This window comes from Lethenteron reissneri, chromosome 40, assembly GCF_015708825.2.
Source record: "Lethenteron reissneri isolate LAM-NWPU_2019-01 chromosome 40, ASM1570882v1, whole genome shotgun sequence".
NCBI classification, from domain to species: domain Eukaryota; kingdom Metazoa; phylum Chordata; class Hyperoartia; order Petromyzontiformes; family Petromyzontidae; genus Lethenteron; species Lethenteron reissneri.
Genome location: NC_083818.1, coordinates 7,137,064 through 7,154,507, shown reverse-complemented (window position 1 = coordinate 7,154,507; position 17,444 = coordinate 7,137,064). Strand labels below are relative to the sequence as shown.

The 17,444-nt window shown below is 51.1% G+C and overlaps 1 protein-coding gene across 2 annotated transcripts; it reads right to left on the bottom strand.

The window, feature by feature from the left end:
- Nucleotides 1-1,823: 1,823 nt before the first annotated feature.
- LOC133352322 (uncharacterized) lies at nt 1,824-16,987 on the bottom strand. 2 transcript variants are annotated; one of them, XM_061567913.1, is made up of 6 exons: nt 16,794-16,987; nt 11,088-11,383; nt 10,534-10,625; nt 5,452-9,963; nt 4,545-4,762; nt 1,824-4,069 (listed from the first exon to the last, which is right to left on the bottom strand). In XM_061567913.1, exons 2-6 carry the CDS (start codon nt 11,305-11,307, stop codon nt 4,000-4,002), a joined length of 5,112 nt encoding a protein of 1,703 aa, XP_061423897.1. In that variant the 5' UTR covers nt 11,308-11,383; nt 16,794-16,987; the 3' UTR covers nt 1,824-3,999. The 2 variants fall into 2 exon arrangements, with proteins under 2 accessions (XP_061423897.1, XP_061423898.1); XM_061567914.1 differs by lacking the exon at nt 16,794-16,987 and having other exon boundaries at nt 10,534-10,662; nt 11,088-11,255.
- Between the last annotated feature and the right edge of the window lie 457 nt (nt 16,988-17,444).

Sequence of the window (17,444 nt, the reverse complement as noted above, 5' to 3'; positions counted from 1 at the left end):
GGGGCATTTATGGCTTGCTCCCTCTTTTCTCTCCGCCTGGTGAAGACCTCTTGTGTTGCGATCGAAACGTCGTGGGTTTTTTGCTTTTATTATTTTAAATTTATATATTTTTGCAAAAAAAAATTCTTCAAATTTTTATTTATTTTATTTTCTACCTACGTGAACCAAAGAGTAATCAGAATCTTGGTTTAGACTGGAGGAGGGGATCCGATGAAGCCCTTATTTACACAAATATGGGCACGGGGGTCCAGCAAGTTACAACAGCAAACAATACAAAAAAATTCTTCAAATTTGTTTTTTCTATGTACGTGACTCTATATACCAAACTTTACTCCACCGCATGCGACCTGCCGGTCGATCAGCCGTGACGTTCCCCACGTTTACTGCTGGGTGGGCAGAGGCGGAGGAGGAATTGAATTTAAGAAACTTGCACGGTTTTAACTTCCGTGTCAGGGGATCGAACAAGACCAGAGTGTTGACCATTAACCCCAATGGGGCATCCCAGCTCCGTGTAGTAATGCACACACACGATAACGTTGCACTGCAATACAATTCTTACACTGTGTAAAGAAATAAGAAACTCATCAGAAGGAATAAATGTGGACAGACCTGAAATTACGCAGTCTTTCATTAATGTTATGAAGCATAAGTACGATACAGCCATCATTTATTTCTACTGCCACTTATGCAATTTCGTTTTTAATTTTGTCTTTACAAAAAAAACGAATGGCAATGTGTGACCCAGGTGTAGCTATAGAGGTCTATTTAATTGACGACAGACTGTAATGCATAGCTGTCAACCCATAGGGTTTACCCCGTATTCTTGTACAGGGACATCGAGTTTCCAGGTCCACACGACGTACAGCCGTTTCAATACAGGCAAAAGATTTGTCTATTTGTGTTTCTCCCTTGTGATGAGACTTTGTCGGATGAACGTTGATATTTATAAGGACACGGGGAGACTAATAAGGTCTGAATTGGTCTGCAATAAGGTAGGGCACTGATAAGGGGTTGACAGGTATGGTAATGTCATCTTTGAGGGCCGTTTACCAATCAAGGGTGGTAACACTTCTCACTGCGAGACTTCAAAACGGAAATGGATTTAATCCTGTGGCGTGACGCCAACAGTACACGTGTTCCCAGATGGTATGATAAATCATAGATAAGATTTATTAAAGTTGTAACTAAAATATTATTTCAGGTTTTTTGACAATTGCATATTTGTCGTTGCCCAGGCCTCGCCCATCCTGGCTCAAAAACTCAATGAACGAACAGTAACGATTGTAATATAATCTTGGTGAAAACGCACATAACATATATTTTTTGGGGGGTTAGATCACGTAAATATTATTCTATAATATTATTATATTATAATATTATTTTACTATGTTGTATTTTTTTATTTTATTATTTCCATTTTACGTGACTTTACCAAAAGAACCAAGAAGATGAATCCCTGCAGTTACGAAAGCTTTAAATCGAAATATAAACGTGTCGTTAAACCCGCCACCACCCGGCAGCCAATTAGTAAAGTTTGTCACGTCAACAAAACAGACAGCTTTGTGCTGGCTGTCGCCGATGATGCCAGTTGTAATTAATGGGGAAACGTCGCGGTCATCGAATTGAAAATGTTGTGGGTTTACTCTCCAACACACACAACTAGTAACAAATCGGCATTTTTCGTTTACGTGACAACCCTTACTAATTGGCTGTCAGGTGGTGGTGGGTTTCACGACGCATTTATATGCATGCGCTCTCACCCAAAAAACATACTGAAAGCTGCAATAAAACACAAACGTTCTTTTTATAAGACAACTTTTTAATAAACATTCACAAATGCGTGATAGTAAATCATAGTCCAGTAGATTGGCGAAAGCGTTTTCAAAAACGGGCCTCCCTGTATAAAAAATATTTCACATCTCTTCCCAAGTCTTATTTATTGTTTTTTTTTTAAACAGTATAATAAAACTGGCTCTTAAAGTGCATTGTATGCATATACAATATATACTATATATAAAACAAGTAACCGGAGTAAATGTTATTAAAGTGGAATGTACACTCTTTTAAACAGCTCAATAAGCCGACAGTGAATTTGTGTATACGCATGGCGTATAGTTGTTGCTGTACATCTGGATAATTAATTTTTGGCAACTTTTAAAAGACATTTTAACGATAAGTAGAGCGAATTTGCATGGCGATGAGCTTGGAAAGGCCCCATTCAGCAGCTATGATGAGGATGATATCCATGTAGGTTTGGGGTGGCATGACCCCACCCGTTCACACTTATCCGATTATTTTTTTGTAACCACCTCAAACGAGAATTCTTCACACTCCAGTCCTTGCGACAAACCATGGGAGGTCGTATTTTACAATTCACCTCTATTAGAATACAAATCAAGTCGTTACACGCTGCACGCAAGTGATGATTGCTAAAACATATTCCGTGGATTCAAATTAAGAGAGATCATGTGTGTGTGTCTGTAAACATCAGCGGTTGCGTAACGGTGAGTGCGCTGCACTACGAACCCATCGACCAGGGTTCGATTCCTGCTCACGGCCAATACAAGTGACTTTTATCTGAACTGGTCCTGGGCCTCCCCTAGGTCGACTCAGCCTCAATTCAGTACCTGGTGCGATGTTTAAAAACACTGCCACTCGGGAGACAAATGCGGCCCGGCGTGCGGCCGGGCAGGGTGCTGGCCACCCACCCCCTCATGTGCCAGTCCGGCGTTCATAGGTGCTACTTCTAACAGCACTTGCCCCAACAGTTTGTTTAGGTTCTACGGGGAATCTTTTTCTTTGGAAACATCAGCACAGGGGAGACAAAGGCGGCCAGGTGGGATGTTGGCCACCTACCCCCATGTGTGCTGCATCGGCCTTAACAGATACTTGCCAACAGCACATGCCCCAACCATATGTTATAGGCGAAACGGGGAATCTTTGTCATTGCATTTTTTCTCGTCAATATGTGTCTCAAGTTGTGTAGCGTGCCAACTCAAACACAGAGATTATGTGCCACCTGCCAGCGAGCCATCAATGACACAGCACGTGGCCTCAACATGCACCTGGCCTGGCACAAGCGCTGTGGTGACGTCCCCAGTGACGAATGGTGGCGGTTGTGCCACATGGCACGAGCGATTTTGCGTGCACGTGTGTACTCTACATGTTTGTCATGTGACACGTCAAGTGAATTGTTTGGCAATCATCAGGCAAGCGCGGCGTGTACCTACTTAATTCGTATTTGAATGCATAAAAATTAGTAGAGTTGGAGAGAGAGGGCCCATGCTAGGTCATGAGCAATGTCATTTGGGAAACCCTGCATTGCTGGAAATTCTCGGTATAAAAGCCACATCCTCCAAATTCAGAATATTGTGAAATTGAACCAATAACATGCTGCGGGAAAATACATAACGGAGGCTCAGCGGCAAACCTTTAAGGTCCATTGAAATGAAGAAAAGCGATCGCTAAGAAGCCCCTTTTAAATGCTAAATAATTGAACAACAGTGTGATTGTGGCGAGCATTCATTTTTTTTACACTTTTCAAAATTGCTCTTCAAACCCAAGCGACGTAACTGCGATGTGTAGGGATTAAAGTTAACTATACTTAAATTGCAAAAGGGAAGTTTCTTTCGCGGGTTCTCGTCAACTTAAAATCACTGAAACAGTTAAAATCCCTAACGATGACCCTGCCAAATGTATTTCAGAGTTTCTCGAACATGGCACGAGCGAGCCTCTGGAACACCACGATACACCGAGACAATTTTACGGGAATCGTCACGGGCAATATTGTCGGCACCGATTTATGTTTTATAGACAAAACAAATCCGTCCACATTCTGCGTCACTGCCGTACCAAGTTGCCATAGCTGCCAATATTAAGTGCTCTTGCCAGTGAATATGGCCGATAACTGCCAATGACAACGATTGCCCCAAAAATGCCGAGTGTATTGCCGTGGACCTTCTGCAGTCGGCCGCAGCATGAGCAGCAGAAAGGATACAATTACTCCACTCCTTTGGCACGCAGAGCATTGCACACCCTGGTCAGGTAGGAAGAATCCGGATAGCTTTCCCTGCAAAACAAGAGTCAAACAGTTATGATGTCACATTCTAGAATCCATTTGCCGTTATGATGTTTGGCTCCGCATTTTTAGTTTGCTGCACTGGAGCCTGTTAATAACAACCCATCATCACGCAATCTCTTCTCATCCAAACTCCAGTCATCCTCGCAGAGGCTTTTGGCTAACTATCGAATAAAGATTATCACCAAATCGCGCGCTTTCAGATGCGCTTCTGCGGCTGTCTGGATTAGCACGGTTGGCTACGTACGGTGCATACAATAACGATAATACTTTACAGCGCTTTGTCAAGCCACTTCTGAAGGCCTTCGCACACCGTGTGAATCACGGGGGGGATTACTTGACCATACTTCACCGCACCGGTCAAGTACGGGTCACAGGGAGGAGGAGAGGGTGAGCGTGGGTGGGGGGGGGGGTTGGTGGTGGGGGGATACCCCCGCCAGGCACGTTTTCCGCTCACACCGCTCACCCGCAGCTGCTGCTGAACACGGCCGTCTTGTGGGGGATCCCGTTCCAGGTGACACGTGCCTGGCCCGAAGTCCCGCCGGTGGCGCGCACCGCGAACGTGAGACCGCGCTGGAAGGCGTTCGTGAGCAGCGACAAAACGCGCCGGCCCTCGGGGCTGTCGGGCAGGTAGGCCTCGAAGGTTCCGCCAAAGTAGGGGCGTCCGGGGTACGGGTCCCGCCTCTGCTTCGAGCCGCAGATAGACACAACGCGTCCCGATCGCTTTACTACGGCAGCGGTGGGGGCAAAGCAACGGCCGGATGCAGCCCGTAGCTTCGCTTCACACGGCCGCGCAAACCCTCCCCCACCACCGTGGCCAATCCGTCACGCCAAGCATCTTAGCTGTCACTAATCGGTAAGTAAAGGGGAATATTTTTTTACGTGGTAATGAGTTAATAATCTTGGTCACATGCAGGGGGCCCACGACTAGTTCAGATATTACTCACTGCTAGGCATGGCCGGAAATCAAACTCCAGTTGCCAGATTCATAGGTGAAGTATTCTAACCGCTGTACCCAGCTCCCTCCTGCTCTGCACGTACCAAAAAAACCTGAGTTGTGAGAGCAATAGACTGTCCATTTAAATTCTAGATTTGAAGCTTTCGTGACTGCAAGGATTCATACTCTTAGTTCTTTCGGTAAAGTCACGTAGGTAAAAAATGCAATTAAAATTAATAAAAATAAAACAATAAAAAAATCACGACGTTTCGGAGGCAACACAAGTCTCCGTCATCATTTCATTTTTTACCTACGTGACTTTACCGAAAGAACTAAGAGTATGTCCATTTAAAGGTCCCTTGATTTACATTACACAAATACAAACAGCATTGTAAATTGCCAGTGAGCAATGTTAGAAAATAAAATCCGTACAAACCCCTTGGATGCCATCAGGGATGTTGTAGGTGATCTTGATGGTCAGCTGCTTGCTGTGTCCCGGCAGAGGAAAATTGAGCACGGCTGAGCTCATGCTGCCTCCGAGGTCCGATCCGGCCACTGCTCCATCAGCCGCCGCCGCCGCCTCTCCCAACAGACACATGGGGCAGAACGAGGCCCTCGCCTCCGCCGGGACCCTGGGAGGCGATCCCAGGCAGCGATCGCAGAGGCAATGCCCGCAGTTCAGCCTCACCACTTGCCCAGAGAACTGCTGGCACCGGGAGCATGTCTTTTCCAGGGACAGCAGGGGCGAAGGCGACGTTCGGCAATGCTCGCGGAGCTCATCCCGCGGCGATGCCCGTCCCTCCCCAGTGGCGTTCGCCGGGTTCCTTCTTGAGCCGCCGAGCTCCTCCAGGGAGGTCCACCTGCGCATGCCCGCGGCCGAGCCATCGCTTGTCCACAGGCCCTCGTCGGCACGCTCCTTGATGGCGGCGGCGGCGGAGTGCCTGGAGGAGAGGCCCTGTGCGAACACGTTGGTGTCTTTAAGGGCGACCCCATCCAGGTTGGTTTTGGTCGAGACGGCGGACGCCAGCAAGTCCTGAGATTTCTGCAGCCTCCTGCCCATGTCCTGCGCCTTGCAGACGTCCGCGCGCGAATCCTTCGGCTTCTGCGCGTTCTGCACGGGCGTCTGTCGCGCCATGTTGCGGGGCAGCGACGACGACCGTCTCGGCGCGCCGCTCGCCGTGCCCCTCTCCACGTCCACGTTGTCCTGCCGTCCTCGCGACTCCGATGACCTCGGCTTAGCGCTCGACTCCTTCGCCGAGGGGCTACGCAGGGTCGCGGCTTTCGCCCCCCTGGTCTCAAAGCTGAACCTGTTTGGCAAAATTCTGGAGCTGGTTTTCGCGCCTTCGAGGCCTCCTCTGGTCTGCTTCTGCTGATGCCTCTGTGGCAGGGTGTGAACGTGGTTCTGAGGGTTCCTCCTGCTGTCGCCCTCGCCAAAGTGTCGAGGGGAGACTTGAGAGTCCTTTTCCGAGGAAGCAGAATGCGGGGTACGGCCGGACGGCTCGCGAGAGACGCACGCGGCAAGCAGCTCTGCGAGCCCGTGCACAGCCGCCAGGCAGCCATCCTTCTGACCCACAATCACGATGAGGTCGTTGTGCCGTGTGAGCAGCAGGGGAGGATTCCTCTGCTGGAGGTCCGTGCTGTAAATTTGAATCTCCTCCTCGGACAGTTGCACGGCAACGCCGTCCATCAGGAGGTACTCTATGTGTAAACTGTAGCACTTGTTGAGGTACCAGACCAGAAACACCTTCGATGCATCCTCCACTTTACCTGCGCCTGTCGCACACGCCGTGAGCTTCAACACCAGGTTTGGCTTCTGCTGCAGGATGGTGATCTGAACGTTGTACTTCTTCAGGATGCCGTCGAGCTCTACTTTGCAGAACTTCTCCAAGTACTGGAATTTCAAGGCATCCACCGAGAATGTGTCATCGGCGATCTTCTCGACGTTGGACTGTTTCTTCACGGCGGATTCCACATGGTGCGCGTCGGAACAATTTCTCCTTCTGCCTCGATCTGCCTCCTCCCTGGGCTGGAGGTGTTCGGCCAAAGCAGACGCGCCGTGGTCTGGAGCATTCGAGGGACCCCTGTCCACTCGCACGCCGCTTGCGCTCGGAAAGTAGAAATGCGAGGAGGCGTAGTAGTCCGTCGTTCGCTGCTCATTGTGCAGAGATAACATTTCTTCCGGACATCGATCGAAGCCCGCGGAGTGCTGAAGCTTGCTGCTTAACGACGTGGTAGAAGACGAAGACGTCGATGCGCCATTGGATTCTCCGATAAAGTCCGACCCGCCCAGTGGCCATGAAAGGACGTCAGCGGCAGCACCGGTATCATTGGCGGTCGCACTCTCATATCTAAAGCCACTTTGCTCAGCCAAGTGCTTGCTTCTGGCGCCCGCTTCGTGGCCGACTGCACGAGGAGCTTGTCTGTTTGACGGGCCCAGCTGCTTCTCCGCTTCGCGCTGGTCGTCGGCGATGGTGGTATTGACCATTCTGAGCTCGTTGGCAGCGGCCACACACTCCTCGCTCCTGCCGACCACACAGATGCCGCCGGCGCTTTCGGAGAACAGCACCTCGGGGAACCTCTCCTTGAGCCGCCTCCACACGTGCTTCATGGTCGCTATGCCGTGTATGCCGCCACTCTCCCGCAGCAGGTTGATTTCGTCGATCGGGATGAACTGCTGGCCCAGCGTTTTTTCCACGGAATTGTAGAGCTGAGCAATTTCCTTCCCGAAGCTCCTGGGGTCACATTCCGGGATGGATTTGTTCGCAGACGAAAACTGAAGTGTCACGATATCGCCGTCAACGCGTTTGGCGACGTCCACGTTGTACTTGCTACCCAGCTCTCTGCAGCGCGCTTTGTGAAACGACTCAATGTACGTCCATACCATTGTGTCCATGGCCACACTTTCAGGACAACGGCTGAGGTCAAACGGCTCGTCCGGGGTTTGCGACGACCGAAATGGCACGTCTAGGCTCTGTGACCGCAACGGGATTTTTGAGGAGACGTCTGCCGATCTAACCCTCGAGCCTCTCTCCTTCAAAAACGCCGTCGACATCGTGGCACACTGCTGCTTTCTGCCCGTCGCTTCTTTCAGGACATCGTCCGAGGAGCCGGAGAATTCATTCGCCTCGTCGTGTCTTCCCAAAAACGACGACCTGTAAGAATTAACGTCAGTATTTGTGTAATCCACCTGCCTCCTAGCAAACGCCGACATCCCGTACATTTCAGGCAATGCATAGCCATGCGAGGTGTCTGTCTGGCCCTCGAAGGTTTTGTTGGACGCCCTGCCGTCTGAATTGGCTCCGCCTCCGCTGGTGGTGTTGGTGGTGGATGCCTTTTCTTTTGCCCCAGCTTCGTCTTTCATAAAATTAGAGCTCATACTACCGGACATATTGTAAAGACCTTCAGTGGTACGGGCATCACACGTTTTGTATAAAAGTGCCGATTTGGTGAACGTGTCTCCCTCTAGGATGCCACGCTGATCGTCGTCTGGTAATTTATTGTAGGATTTAAGTTCACTGGCTGCCTCGTACACCTTAGAGATCTCTCCAACCAGACAGAACTCTGCTTGGTATCGCTTTATAAGAATTTCCTTGTACTTATTCTGCATGGCTTGGCATATTTTTGTCAGCTTCTCCACGCTCAAAGACGCCGGACTTAGGTCGACCCACTCTTGGCAAAGCTTGTCCTGAAATTTCTGATAAAACGTGGACAGCTCATTCCTCGCTCTGCACATCTTGCGTTTACCGTCGGCGTCGTCCAACCGCCCCACCGCCTGCGACTGAAAATACACGGTGGTGATCTCTCCGCTCTCACACTCGACGCACTCGGCGTGGTTCCTGCTCAAGACGTCGTTGTACTGCTGCTTGTAGAATTTCTTGATGTACTGAAATACGTCCGTGTCCATCGCCACCGAATATTCTTCACTGTGCAGACCCCGCTCGGGCAGCGCCACCACATGAGCGCCGGCTCTTTGCGTGGGCTGCGCCTTCTTGTCGTGAAGCGCCGCCGATCTGCCGCGCGTCTCCGTTTCCTGAGCGGCTCTGGCTGCTGCGCCTTTTGCGGTCTCCATCGGGGTCGCTTTGGAATTTTTCGGGTGACCGATGGCCTTTTCTCTGTTGGGTATTTTAGTGGAAGTGTCACCGTGGGTGCCGCCATGTGACCAGTCGAGAGGCTGCTTCTGATTGTCCGCCTTCACGGGCTCGGCTCCGTTATTGGCCCTCAACTGTGAAGAGGTGGACGGCAGAGCTGCAGCGCTCTCGGAGGTGAATCGACAGTTGTTGGTTTGTACTGAAACTGACCTGCTATCCAACTGCTGCAGCCCCACCGGTCTCGGGTGGGAATTTCTGTTGTTGGAAAGTTTACTTTTGTCGGGAACTATTTGTTGATGAGGAGCCTGGACCACGGTAGATACAGTCCTGTTAACGAGACCTACCTCCGGCATTTTGCTGTTGTCTGCTTTCAAAGACATTAACTTGCACTTTTCAATGTGCTCCAATGAAAGACGGTCACCGGCCTCCTCTTGCGAAAAGGGTCTTTTACTTTCCGCCTTGTGTTGTGGGTCCACCGATGAATGCGATGGGTCCGGAAGCGCCTTTGCATTTGAGTGCTGCTTTGAAAATCCTTTTCTGTTTTCGAAACTTTCAACGGCGGCCCTCTGCGACGACGGCTTACGGTTTGCAGCGTCCTCTGGTGGCCGGTGACTCGTGGTGCCGAAATGTGCCGCCGCCGCCGGCCCGTGCTCTACCAAGGAGAATCCGCCGTTGTGCTCGCTGCTCACGAGGTAGAGCAGCTCGTCGTGCACTCTCTGCACTTCGCGGAATGTCCCCTCCACGAACCACTGCGCTGCCGCCCTCCTGTGGTACAGCCCCGAGCTTTTCAACAGGCCCAGGACCGCCGCGTCGTCCCGCAGCGTCTCCAGGTTCACCACCATCGTCACCTTCTCGATAACCTGCGAGGGCAGCGTTCATACCGACCACGTTTGCAACGGATAAAAATAGAGACGGAAGACCGTGCGTCCGGTAAGCACACCGATCTTGTGATCTGGAGGTCGCCGATTCCGTTCGATCTCCCGGCGTGGAAGTGGAATAAGATGGACAACTTTGTTCAAATTTCACTTTCTCAGACCACACAGCAGTATGAATGTGTAGACGATTAGTCCAAGAGCAGGTCACATGTAGTGGGGTAGTGTGGGTAGTTCCACCTGCGGCCATCTGGAACTCTCTTCCTTCCGATATTAGGAAGCCACTGGAACTGTGCACTTTAAAATTTTGATTGAAAACTAATTTATTACAACGGCTTGTTGTTAAGTTTGTTGTCCTTACTCGCACCTCCGATTAGCACGGTGGGCTACGTACGGTGCGAAATAAATTCAACATACACACGCACAGAATATACCCTTCAGGGGCTCTGTAAAACTCCTTCTAGTGGAGGCCCCTTCCGCCAACGGTGGTGTGAGCAACTATACCTTCTAGCAAGGCGCGACGACACACGAGGTGTGGTGAATTTGCAGGGTTCTCGCCTTATTGTCGCTGTATGGAGACACCTGCAACTCGTGTTCCACCTTATCGATGCTCAGGATGTGTGGCTTGTGCTTCATCACCCGTCTTGCCACTGAACACGTCCAGCGTTCAAGGGACAGAGGAAACATCTTCGGGTGACAAAGACAGTGCTGGGTTGAGCATGCACGGTAGGCGAGAGCGTATATATACAAAGACAAAGATCATCCCATATAGCCATAACAGACTTTTGGGTCAAGTGTTGTTAGTGAGCATCTATGAAGGCCGGCACGGCACACGAAGGGGGTAGGTGGCTAACATCATGCCCGGTCACATTTGTCTACCGAGTGGCGATGTTTACACATACCGCACCAGGTACTCATTTGTATGTACGTATGTTGAACTTCTTTCGCACCATACATAGCCGACCGTGCTAATCGGAGGTGTGGGGAGGACAACTAGGTGAAGTCCTGGACCAGTTCAGATAATTGTCAATGGTGTTGACAGTGAGCTGGAATAGAACTCGGGTCACCAGGTTCGTAACGCGTTGTGCTAACCGCTACGCACTGCTACCTACCCTGTGAGTCTTGGAAGGTGAGCAGGGCACAGCCGGGCATCTCCGTCGGGTAGATCACCTCCAGCACCTCCCCGCCGCCCTTGCTCGGCTTGAGGAAGTGGATGAGCAGCTTATCGCGGAGCGTCTCCTCGTTGTACCCGAACGGCACGCGGCGGACCCACACGCGGCGTCCGTCCACTTGCGCCACCACGCCCCGGCTGGCGCCCGGCTCCTGGCTCATCCTGCTGCCACCGGCGGCGGCTCGCTCAGCGAGCGGCGAGACACTGCCAGCACGGCGACGATGGTTGGTCGTTAATCTGTTTAGGGGATTTGCACAGAATGTTGCTCGACTGTGGACGGTGTAGAGTCGGGCTTGTCACCCGTCACATTTTGTGTTCAGATTAAGCATTCTTTTGCATACATTGAGCTGTTGCTGCTGCTGGTAAATGTGTTTATATTTCATGCTTTTGTAAGATAAGTAAGTTCCTATGTATTTTGGTGTTTAATGTTTTAGCATATTAGCAATTTGGGCGAACAGGTACCATATAATTAATTTATATTGCCAATTTGTACCATCAGGTGCGACTGATTGAAAACATTTCACGAATTTATCTCTGAAATCCTCAACACCATGCATGAATTTTAAGCGATTCACGAGACGTCAGAAAGACGACAGTTAATCGTTAATCTACCTCGAGGATTTGCACAACGCTGCTAGCTCTTCGTTGCGTTGTTCAGAATAATGTCCGACATTTCGTTCCATGTGCTGGCTGCATCTTCTGAACAAGTTCCCGAGGAAGGTCCCTAGCAACGTGGAGTGAACATTGAAGGTGCTTATGCTTTCATTTGTTTACGAATCTCCCAGTTTTTGTGGAACAAATTGCTGGACAATCACAACTAAAACACATTGGAGAGCTGCGGAGCACAACCACCAACACCTACGCACGCAGTGGCATTACTTCCTGGTATTCATGTCGCCAGGCCCATTGCCTAATCACGTTTTTGCAGCTGCTGGCAAGGGTGTATAAATAATACATATCTTTGCACGTCACATCCCCACTCATTTCGGTTCATCGCCAAGTGCACGGATATTCCCAAAAAAGCCACGTATGACCCAACAACACTCTGGATTTTATAGAGCTTCTATTCTCAACCGCATCTCAAGAGGCTGTACAACACAGCTGACTATGTCCATCAAGGAGGCAGATATCACAAAGACCCCCTATTTAGCCTTTGTTGGGGCAAGTGCTGTTAGCAAGCACCAATGAAGGCTGACACGACACACAAGGCGGGGGGAGGAAATAGCTGGCCAGCACCACGCCCGGCCGCCTTTGTCTCCTCAATGCTGTTTACACAGTCCAACAGCTACTGTACTCATTTAAGGCCGAGTCGTTCCAGGGGAAGACCAGAACCAGCTCCGATATTCATCACTGATGTTGGCTCAAGTCGCAGAGTTCGTAGCACAGCGCGCTAACCACCGCGCTCACACACACACTAACACATGGATTGGAGAACAAAATCAGGTTAAAAACATCATATTGGCTTTTAAGAAAAAGCACAGCGAGTGGGCTTGGGTGTCTGGCCTATGATCGAGACTAACGACGGAGTGGCAAAGGAGGGAAAGAGGAATTTCCACCGTGGAGATGCAGCGATGAAATCAGCTCGTGTACAGGTGCTGGGAGGATCGTTGCATTCCAAGGAACGTGAGAGATGGCGATGGCTCTGGAGGCCATCATCCAGCAGCGCATAGAGCACGGCTACTGCAGTTGCTCAATGGTCACGACGATAGATTTTTTTGGGGGTTTTAGAGAGACGTCCGAGGCAGCAGTCCGAGAGAGAGAGAGAGGGCCTTGATAGAGCCGGACGACTTGAACATGGCACCAGGAAGTTTCAGACTGTTTGATTTAATCACTGGGCAACAGGACTGATTTCACAGGAAGTGACCCCGTCACTTGTAAAACCTCTCTCTCTCTCCTTGCACTTAGCATAAAGTTTAATTGGGGCATTCACAAACAACACCAACAACAAAAATAGTTTATATGCCGTGGTGGTGAAGACCTTGGAACAATTCGCTCGATTCAACGCTGCTCACTCTTCGTTGCGTTGTTTGACATAATGTCCCACGTTTTGCTCCACGTGCTGCCAGCCTCTTCTGAAGAATCTCCCGAAGAATCACAGGATCATAGTAATCACTTTACACACAACAATAATAATAATACAGCACTACGAAACACCCCTTTGTCGATACTTTATCCTGTTGGGTGAAGACCTTCACACGAGGTGTCAGTCATGGGGTGCGGAGTTGGGGGGGTGAGGGGTTCGACCATACTTCACCACGCTGGTCAGTTTGTAGGTTTCGTGAAGGAGGAGTAATGCTCAGGGGCCGATCGATTACTGATCACAGTCGCCACTGATGTTGACCGTAGCTGGGACTAATAATTGTTATTGAACTCCCCTCGCCTATGATTTACTGCACGATTCACCACGGCAACCTGCAACTGCTATACCACGAGTCCACATCAAACGCCACCTCCAAAGACAAAGATCCCCCGTGTAGCCTGTAACAGACCATTGGGGCAAGTGCTGTTAGCGAGTAGCAGCACCAACGAAGGCCGGCACGGCACACGAGGGAGGTGGTGGGGGGGTAGCCAACACCACCACCACCACGCACATCCGCCTTTGTCTCCCCAGTAGCGATGTTTTTACGCACCACTCCAGGTAACTCATTTGAGGCTGAGTCGACCTAAGCGGAGGACCAGGACCGGTTCAGATAAATCGTCACCGGTGTTGGTAGACTTGGGATGGAATCGATGCAGCACGTTAATTGCTCCACCACCACAACGGATGAGGAACAATGTTCCACACTGCCCACCAGGGATTATTTGTCTGACTGTCGTGCATAAATAAATATATAATAACACGTTCCTTCGGAGTGGGCAGGTAGGAACTTGGTTGGACAGCGCATTCGTGCACGACAGACAGACAAATAATCCCTGGTGGGCAATGTGGAACCTGTTGTTCCTACCTGTTTACAAGATAACTTGACTTTAGGGAGCCAGGCAGCCAGCCAGGTAGCCAGCCCCCTTAACTATCGGCCCCTCCTCCTTGCTTAGGCCCCTCCCCTGATCACCCCCCCATATCCTTAGGCCCCTCCCCTGACCCCCCCTCCCTTAGGCCCCTCCTCTGACCCCCCCCCCTCATGCCCCTCTCCTGACTCCGCCCTTCCTTAGGCCCCTCCCATCTCCGTACCCGGCAGTAGGTCTCCACCAATCAAAGAGCTGTTTATATTATATATTTATTTATGCACGACAGACAGACAGACAAAAAATCCCTGGTGGGCAGTGTGGAACATTGTTCCTACCTGTATAAACAGCTCTTTGATTGGTGGAGACCTACTGCCGGGTACGGAGCGGGGAGGGGCCTAAGGGAAGGGGGGTCAGCGGAGGGGCCTAAGGGAGGGGGGGGTAAGGGGAGGGGCCTAAGGGAGGGGGGGTAAGGGGAGGGGCCTAACCAAGGGGGAGGGGCCGATAGTTAAGGGGGCTGGCTACCTGGCTGGCTGCCTGGCTACCGAAAATCAAGTTATCTTGTATACAGGTAGGAACAACAGGTTCCACACTGCCCACCAGGGATTATTTGTCTGTCGTCCATATTTGTCTGTCGTGCACGAATGTGCTGTCCAACCAAGTTCCTATCTGCCCACTCCGAAGGAACGTGTTTTACTGACTTTGTTGTCATTATCACGCGTTGGGGGAATTCCGTACCCCGTCAACCCCCCCCCCCCCCCCCCCCACACGGCTTAGCCCCGTATTCTTGTACAGGGACATTGAGTTTTCAGGTCCATACGACGTGGAGACGTTTCACTACCGGCAACAACAACAACATTGTCTCTTTGTGTTTCTCCCTTGTGATGGGACTTTGTAGGATGCACGTTGAGATATTTCAGGGACACGTGGTGACCAATAAGGTCTGAGTTGGTCTGTAATGAGTTAGGGTGCTGATAAGGGGTTGACAGCTATGGAACTCACATTGCGGAACAACAACAACAAGGCACAACGAGGCACAACAACAACAACCAACGAAGAACTCGAGGATTGGCTTAGAGATGATAGAGGGATGAGAGAGATGTTAGGGAGACGAGAGAGAGATGAGAGAGAAGCGAGAGAGAATCTAGAGATGATACAGAGATGAGAGAGAGAGATGAGAGAGATTATAGAGGAAGGACGTCCTCCGAAGGGAGACGGAGCGTTAATGAAACCCGACTCGCGTTGTAGGCAGGCCAAGTGTGTGGTCGGAGCAGGGGCGGTTTCTTCATTAGGGCGATTGGGCGACGCACCACCAATGTCATTGAACCACAGAGTCACGCTAGCCGTCACTGTGCCTCTGGATATAGTCCAATCAGTGTCATGCTACGTTCTGTGGAGTACCGCCTCTTTTTGGGCGATTTCACTCCGGCTGAGAATCGCCCCGAGTGGCCCCATAGACTTACATTCAAAGATGTTATTTTTCGAACGGCGGGCGCTTCAATGCATTCTCTATGGCTTCCGGGAGGGCTCGCCCTAACGTGCTTACGTCATCATACGTGCTAACGTCATCATACGTAAACACGTTTCATCGCCACCTAGTGGAATCTGTAATAAAATAAACTTGAGTGGTTTCTTTTATTAGTGAGTATAGAAACAAACAAGATGTATTGTAAGAGTCACTTTATTTTTCATTAATATTAAATAAGTGAAGTTGCCTTTACATGCTTAAGCTGTTAATTTATCCATTGCATGGGTGGACCTTATCCTTATCAATCATCCAGACATTTGCCCCCCCTGAGAGATTTTGCAGGAGCCGCCACTGGGTCGGAGTGATTGTGGGGGGGGGGGGGGGCTTGGATGGAGCCCTATGATGGACGGAGGCCTTCATCCAGCAGAGGATCAATCACAGCTGATATTGGTGATTATCGATCGATCGATTCTCACATCGAACCAACCACATTTAACTGCATACGGAACATCCGAGTTTGAACAACAACACCGACAACGAAGCGTCAATGAAGCCGTCGGCCTGGGGGTTGCTGCAGCAGCAGCAACTGCTGGTGGTGGTGGTCGTGGTGCTCACGTCAACCACCACCAGCAGCACAACAACAACAACAACGATGCAGCCACTCCACTGCTGGATGAAAGCCTCCCCGCAATCCGCCATGTTCACGATGCTACCGGAGGCACCTAGAGCACGTGTGCCGATTTCATCGCTCCATCTCCTCGTTCCCACCACCCACCACTACAGCGGCTCTCAATGCAAGTCCCAGGACCATCACTCACAACCACCACAACCACCACCACCCTTCCCCCCATTCCTTCTTTTCCTTTCCTTCCGCAACCCCCCACGGGGCTCGTCCTCTCGCACGCGTTCGCGTGACCAGGGACCCCCGCGCGGGTTTCACAGACAATTCTCAACCGCGGTCATTCCTCACACACGAACCGACCACCAACAACGCCACCAACAACAACATCAACCACACCACCACCACCAACCACACCACCAACACCATCAACCACCACCACGAACATCACCAACAACACCACCACCACCAACCACACCACCAACACCATCAACCACACCACCAACCACACCACCACCACCAACACCACCACCAACCACACCACCACGAACATCACCACCACCACCAACAACACCACCAACACCACCACCACCAACACGCACAGCCCACAGACTCACCCTGCCGATGCAGCTCACCGCCGCGCAATTGCGTTGGGGTCGGGGGGGTGGTGGTGATGGTGGTGCCAGGGTGGAGGGCAGGTAGCTGCAGGGGGGGGGTGTGTGAGCAAGGCTGTGAAGGGAGAGAGAGAGAGGAAGGCGGCTGTGTGTGGTTGTAATAGGAGGCAGAGGGGTCGTGCTTGTGGCAGTGCGGAATCGGGTCTCGGCTGTGACGCGTTGTTAGGGGGGGGGGGGGTGCAATGACGCAGGCGAGTGAAGTCATGTTCGCTTTGCCGAGAGCGAGCGGCAGGCGGAGATAGGAAATAGACTCCACCTCCTCATTCTCCTCCTCCTCCACCCAGCCTTCTCCCAATCCCCCCCTCCTCCCAATCTCCCCTCGTCTCAACCTCCTCCCCTCCTCCAAATCTCCCTCCTCATCCCCTCTTCCAAATCTCCCCCTCCTCATCCCCTTCTCCCAATCTTCCTCCTCCCAATCTCTCCCCTCCTCCTCCCAATTTCTCCCCTTTTCATCCCAATCTCCCTCCTCCTCATCCCCTTCTCTCAACCTCCCCTCCTCTCAACCTCCCTCTCCTCTAAACCTCCTCCAAATCCCCTTCTCCAAATCTCCCCCTCCTCATCCCAACCTCCCAATCTCCCAATCTCCCCCTCCTC